General features: G+C 48.5%; 1 protein-coding gene across 1 annotated transcript; it reads right to left on the reverse strand.

Annotated features, from left to right (window-relative positions):
- Positions 1-1,506: 1,506 nt before the first annotated feature.
- LOC125548916 (tyrosine decarboxylase 1-like) lies at positions 1,507-3,297 on the reverse strand. The gene has a single exon (XM_048712439.2). The coding sequence runs from the start codon at positions 3,198-3,200 to the stop codon at positions 1,710-1,712; it is 1,491 nt and encodes a 496-aa protein (XP_048568396.2). The 5' UTR covers positions 3,201-3,297; the 3' UTR covers positions 1,507-1,709.
- Between the last annotated feature and the right edge of the window lie 3,461 nt (positions 3,298-6,758).

Genomic DNA, 6,758 nt, shown 5'->3' on the forward strand with positions numbered 1-6,758 from the left:
CGAAAACAAAAGTCTTCACGCTTCATATTCCTTGCATGAATATCAAGTCTTCACGGTCACACCGATTTCTTCAATTTCAAAGTCTTCAGAAAGCCAAAGTCTTCAGTTGAAGACATTCATTCTTAGGGGTCGACCTTCATCGTAAATATCAAACTCCTCATAGACTTATAGACATGTGTACACTCACAAACGCATTAGTCCCTTAACTTATAAGTCTTCAATACACCAAAATAACTAAGGGGCACTAGATGCACTTACAAGAACGATAGTGGGCGTGGAGGCAGAGATGCGATCTGATTCGCGTGACGGCTAGGGTTGGGAGACGCCTCACACATATATAGACGCAGCCGCGTGGAGAGACGTGGGCTCGACCCACGTCTGAGTCGATCACAGCCCACGATCCGATGTCTCAGATCATGGCCCAGCTATCAGAAACTCTCCATTACTGACTGGCAAAAATAAGCGCATAGGTGTGGACTCGGCTTAGCTCATTCCCTCAACCCGCGGCACGTCAAGACGGCGGCGGCGGAGAAGCGCGTGAGGGCATTTTCTCTTATCAAGCTCCAATAGTATGTGGAAGAGAAACCCTTATAAGGAGGTCCAACTAGTAAGATGGGCTAAACTTTCCACCACCCCTTGTCATAACACCTACATGGGCCCTTAGAGATTTTTCTGAAATTGTTAGATGTGCCTAAGCCCACCCCATATTTCAACAGCCAACACGTATAATGGCTAGTTACTAAGAAAGTAGTGTTTTATTAAGAGGTAAATACAATGGGAGTCTTAGAACTTGTATCCGGTTGTTAGTTTAGTGTATAAACTTGTAAAATATGTGTTTCTAGTCATCTAACTTGTCATCTCGTTAATATACGGTGCTTCCTACGTATCCCTACACGTGCCAACGTGGCAGGGCCACTATCAGTGGCTGAGGCTGGGTTTTTTTTGTAAGAAATGACCCATACATTCAATTTATTTTTACACAAAAAATCCTCAAATAAAATGAAATAAGCTGCAACGCATGATGGGATTTGAACCGATGAGCTACCATGATCCGGCTGGCATAGAGAGCCAGTAGACCAACCAACAATTGACATTAAAATGCACAGTTAAAGCTATTTAACAGGTACTGGATAAATCTTATATTCTTAAGAAGTTGATCCCCACTACTGACAATTCTCTCAACATGCACACTATCCACATCAGCTTTCAAGGTCCCGCGTCAGCATCATGCCACAGTAGGTCGTGGGTTCAAATTTCACAAATGTTCCAATGTTTTTCATTTTATTTGAGAATTTTCTGCGTAAATAAGTAAATGCAAGGGTGCTATCTAAGAAAACAGTGCACGCGGATTACCACCATCTCAGCCACTGATAGTGGGCCCTGTCACGTGGCACGTATAGGGACTGGATATGGCTGGAAGCACGGAATATGAATGAGAGGACAAGTTAGATGACCAGAAACATGTATTTTGTAAGTTTATGCACTAAACTGAATGGTGTATGCAAGTTATGTGACTTCTAGTGTATTTACCTCTTACACTTTCACAATGTTTCTTGGAGCCCGTACTATAGCCGGCTGTTAATCTACAGCCGGCCTTCCTTTTCAGTATTTTTGGTTGTGCATATATGTTGCAATTCATGCTTACCGAATTTCATATTCCCAGTATTTTTATTTCAGCGCACGTTCGGTTCTTAGACATGCTCGGAGTCCTAGGGGAGGGCGCCGACTTCCCTGGCCTTCTCCCGGACAAGCTCCCACGTGTCTTGGACATGCCGCATCTCCGTCATGGCTCCGCCCACGGCCATACGGATAACAAATTTGCCGTCCACCACGAAGTGCGTCATGAACGCCCGCCCGCTAGCGTTCACCGCCACGAGGAGCCTACGGTTCAAGGCATCAACGGCATCGTCGTCGCCCTCGTGCCTTGGACGGAGGCGGAAGGTCACGAGGGAGAACCTCGTCGGCGCTACCACCTCGAACCGCCCGTCAGCCTCCAGCGCCTGCTCGAACCACTTGGCCATCTCGACGTGCCGCCGAACGTACGCCCGCATGCCCGCCCCGCCGTAGCGGCGCAGGACCACCCACAGCTTCATGGCGCGGAACGGCCGCGACAGCGCGATCTGCCAGTCCTTGTAGTCCACCACGCCCGCGCCTGCACTTTCTTCTGTGACGTTGCTGAGGTACTCTGGGTTGGTCGACAGCGCGGAGGTGAGCGCGGCCGGGCTTGCCACCCACAGGCAGCAGCAGTCCATGTTGGTGAGGAACCACTTGTGCGGGTTCATGCTCACCGAGTCCGCGAGCTCGGCGCCGTCTATGTGATGCTGGAACTCGGGGCAGATCAGGGCGCTGCCGGCGTACGCGGCGTCGACGTGCAGCCACATGCCGTGCCTCCGCGCCAGCTCGCCGAGGTCCCGCACCGGGTCGACCGCGCCGAGCCCGGTTGTGCCGACCGTGGCGCACAGGTACAGCGGCACGAGCCCGCTGGCCACGTCGGCCTCCACGGCGTCGCGGACGCTGTCCGAGGTGAGGCCGTAGCCCGACGACGCCGACGTCGGGATGATTCGGAAGTTGGACCGAGGGATCCCCACGATCCTCGCGCCCTTCTGGAACGTGCAGTGGCTCTGGTCCGAGGCGTAGACCACCAGCCTCAGGATGCCCTCGTGGCCGAGCCTGCTCAGCGCGCGATCGCGCGCGGCCGCGAGCGTGCACACCACGGCCTCGCAGGTGCTCCCGTGCAGCACGCCGCCGCCGCCGCCGGAGAAGAGGAAGCGGTCCGGGAGGCCCATCAGCTTGCCCATCCAGTCCACCACGGCGCTCTCGAGCTCGGTGGCGGCCGGCGAGGCGACCCGCATGAACGGCACAATGTTGAGCCCGGTGGAGAGCATCTCGCCGGCGAACCCGGCCGTGCTGGCGTTCATGGGGAAGTAGCCGAAGAACTTGGGGCTCTGCCAGTTGGTCAGTGCCGGGACGATGTGAGTGCGTACCTCCTCCAGTATCACGTCGATGGGCTCACCGTTCTCCGGCGGCGCGTCGGGTAGAAGCGCGCGGAGGCACCCTGGCAAGTCCTGGGGCTGGACCGGATACGTGTCGACGTCGCGGTAGTAGTCGGCGAGGAAGTTGATCACGGCGCGCGACTCCCCGGCGAAGGTCTCGGGGTCCAGCGAGGATAGCGCGTCAAATGGTGCTCCACCCGTCGCCATGGTATTGTAGTGTCTGCGCTTGCGGGTTCGCGTACACGTGAGAAGGACACGGGTTGCTACTTTGTGATGAGCTCGGGCTTTTGGCAGTTGTACGTTAATACTGTGCGCATCGTGTATATATAGTACTACTGCCGTACTCCCTTTGTCCTTGGAAGAGTATACTTTCAACTTTGTTGGAAAGCTAAACTCTTTTATATTTAACCATATTTATACAATAATGCACCAACATTTATGTCATCAAATTAGTAGTATTAGATTCATGATAAAATATATTTTCATTATATACCTATTTGGTTTCACAAACATTGATATATTTTTATACAAACTTGGTCAAACTTTAAGATAATTTGACCCTCCAACTTTGTTGGAAGTACACTCTTTCAAGCACGGACGGAGTAGTTGTTATCCGCCAAAAAAGCCGTAAGTCTATCTACAATGAAAGTAACATAGGCAATAACATCACACATATCTAGACTGGTTGCCAGGCTGATCTGTTAGTTGTAAGATTTCTATTGTATAGGTATCCTATTCATTGAGCACAGATCTAGTTAACAACAACCAGATCATAGCCATTGTGATCTGTTCGGCTGCTCTGCCTAACACCGCGGGCGGAGCTACTTGTGTTTTTGGGTGTACAAATATACATCCGTTATTTTTGCCAAGACGTTGACAATTCATGTATAACTATATGCACGAAATAAATTATAAACTCTAGTTAATTTGTGATTTTTAGGGAAATATGTACACCCATTGTCTGGTGGCTGGCTGGCTCTGCCACTGTCTAACACCCACGCGTCCTGATGTATCCATCGAACGCTTCACCTATTTTCATACCGTTTAACGGCGAGTAATTACTTACCAAAGTAAAATAAGTTGCGTACCTATCATCTTTTTAAATTTGCCTCTTTCAAAAGTTTGAAATTTACTTGAAAATGTAACGTCCATAGGCATATAACATGCATGTACACCTGCATAATTTAGTGAAAAAAATGCACATAGCCAAGAAAATGCACCTCTGGATACCATACTACTATACGACTCACCGCCATATCAATTTGGTTTGTTAGTATACCCTATATACGATACATGTGATCATACTTTTTTGCGCCAAATCTTACAAGTTGACATAGAATATTGATACACGTGAATTTGTTCCGGAATACTTTCCTCAAATTTTATTTCCATTTTGAGAGACACTGCCTTACAATGAAAAATAATACGTAATTCACTTCAATGCGACATACATAATTTCAAATCTAGGGTTTTGATCACTAGTAGACTAGGAGTACAGCCACCCTAGACGTGACAACTTGGATCTACACCCTATATATATATAGTTGACAGCGGACACATGTGCGGGAAATGCACTTGTGCCGACACGCCATTAGGAGGGCGATAATCTAGTTGTACTAGTACTGCTATAACTTCACGAACACAGGTGATGCATTTCCTCGTGGCTTAGTTGTCAATGTCAGCAATAAATTTCATAAATCACTCTGATTCACGATTGGCGTTGCCTTTAATTGGCTGCCGTTTACATACACGTATCACGAAAGCAGCATGCATGCACGCCCATTATGAGGCAAATGGAGGAGCAGATATCTTATGGTACAAAAAAGCTATACTATCTCATAGTAGAGTATCTGACTGGAGCCTACATGTCCTACTTGGTATAATTAGGCTGTGGTACCAATTATATTGCTGATTTTACGAACCGGGAAGCTATGGAGGTGCAAAGAGCTACTCTCTTCGTAGGGAGTTTTCCATATCGCACTAGGAAATTCCACAACAAATTCACATGCTTGCTTCCTTTCAGACACACAGAGAGAGGGGACACTGCCACATGGATAAATAAATACTACTCCCTCCTTCTAGGTATGTAAGTCATCTTACGAAAATCAAATAATTCCAAAACACTTAGGCACGGTGCATTAACTTATATCTCGTTTCTTGTTTCTTGACATATCAACCAATAAGAGATGTGGGGTGTGCATGTTTTTAATAACTTAAGACTACCAAACACTACATGCAGTGGTTAATTCATTGCATGCAATGCTATTAATTAACAAATAAACATTAAGTTCTCTTGTTTTCTCCTCCTTTTTGGTCACGGTGCACAATCTAAGATGACTTATTCACCTAGACGGAGGGAGTAGTACATCTTAATTCCTTAGAGGGTCACCGGCTTCATTGATTTAGGAGAAAGCAGCAGGAAAAACATAGTTGATCAAGTGATCATGGTTTACAAGAGCCGAGATGATCAAACAAGAAAAACTAAAAAGGAAAAAATAAACCTATGGAGTTTTATCTCACTACATCTTCCCCGAACGGGGGTCAAGGCATCGCGCTCCTGCTAGCCGCCAGAGCTCCAGCGTGCCCCTGATGGCTGGCTGAACGTCTTCTGTCTGTGGCATTTTTCCTCTGAAGACACACGCGTTCCTCTCTTTCCAAAGTTCCCAGGTAATCAGCAGCAACATCGACCTGAAACCCTTTCTGCAACTTTGTGGCGTCAGGGCGGTTAGCCGTTCCCAGTGCCTGAGAGAACTGTGACTCGTTTCCCGCTTCTCTTGCAGTGCTGCAGAGCCAGACCTTAAAGACACCGTCTGCCAGATTGATCAAGCGAAAGGGCAGTCCCAGAAAAGGTGTGTCGAGCTCTCCAAATTTCTGTTGCAGTAGACGCAGAAATTCCCATTAGGCCATCCTCGGAGTTGTAGACAATCGTTGCGCCATAGCCTGTCCTGGTGGAGAAGCCAGGCGAAAATCTTCACTGTGCCCGACGCCCAAGCCTTCCAGCATGCTGCTTTGATTCCCGAAGAAGGAACTCCATTAATTTGGACGTTGTATGCAACTCTGGCCGAGTAAGAACCTCCTCCTCCTCCTGCCACCCAGGTGATCTTGTCCTCTTCAGTGGAAAGGACAGTGCCTGCACCCTGAATTTTCCTCCACATTTGCAAGAACTCGAGAACAATTTCTTCTGTGTTTCCATGCCGTAGGTTGCGCACCCATTTGTCATCTGTCAAAGCGTCTTCTACCGTCCTATTCTTCCTTCTTGAGTGCTGAAACAAGGTTGGGAACTCGCGGTGCAGCGTGGTAGGCCTGATCCAATTGCATGTCCAGAAAAGCGCAGTTTTTTCGTTGCCCAATTGCACTGAGGTAGCAGATGCAAACAGCTCACGGTCTTCATTATCACATGGGGCTAGGAAGTTCATCCATGGCCGCTGCAGCTGCTGCCAAGCAAGCCACAACCATCTCAACCGAAGAGCTGTACTGAACCGTTGGAGGTCCAGCAAGCCGAGCCCCCCCTTGGCCACCGGGAGGCAAACTTTTCCCCAGGCCACCTTGCATTTGGCGCCAGTTATGTTTTCATCTTGTGCCCATAGGAATTGCCTCCAAGCTTTGTCCACCTCTTTGAGAATTTTCTTTGGCACTTTGAGGACTGTCATAGCAAAAACCGGCAGTGCTGTCAAGACTGCACGCACCAGCACCCGCCTACCGGCCATGTTCATCAATTTTCATTTCCATCCAGCGAGCCTTGAGCGGATCCGGTCGATTATGAAT

Source organism: Triticum urartu, chromosome 3A (assembly GCF_056163025.1).
Source record: "Triticum urartu cultivar PI428250 chromosome 3A, HENAU_Tu73, whole genome shotgun sequence".
Lineage (NCBI taxonomy): Eukaryota > Viridiplantae > Streptophyta > Magnoliopsida > Poales > Poaceae > Triticum > Triticum urartu.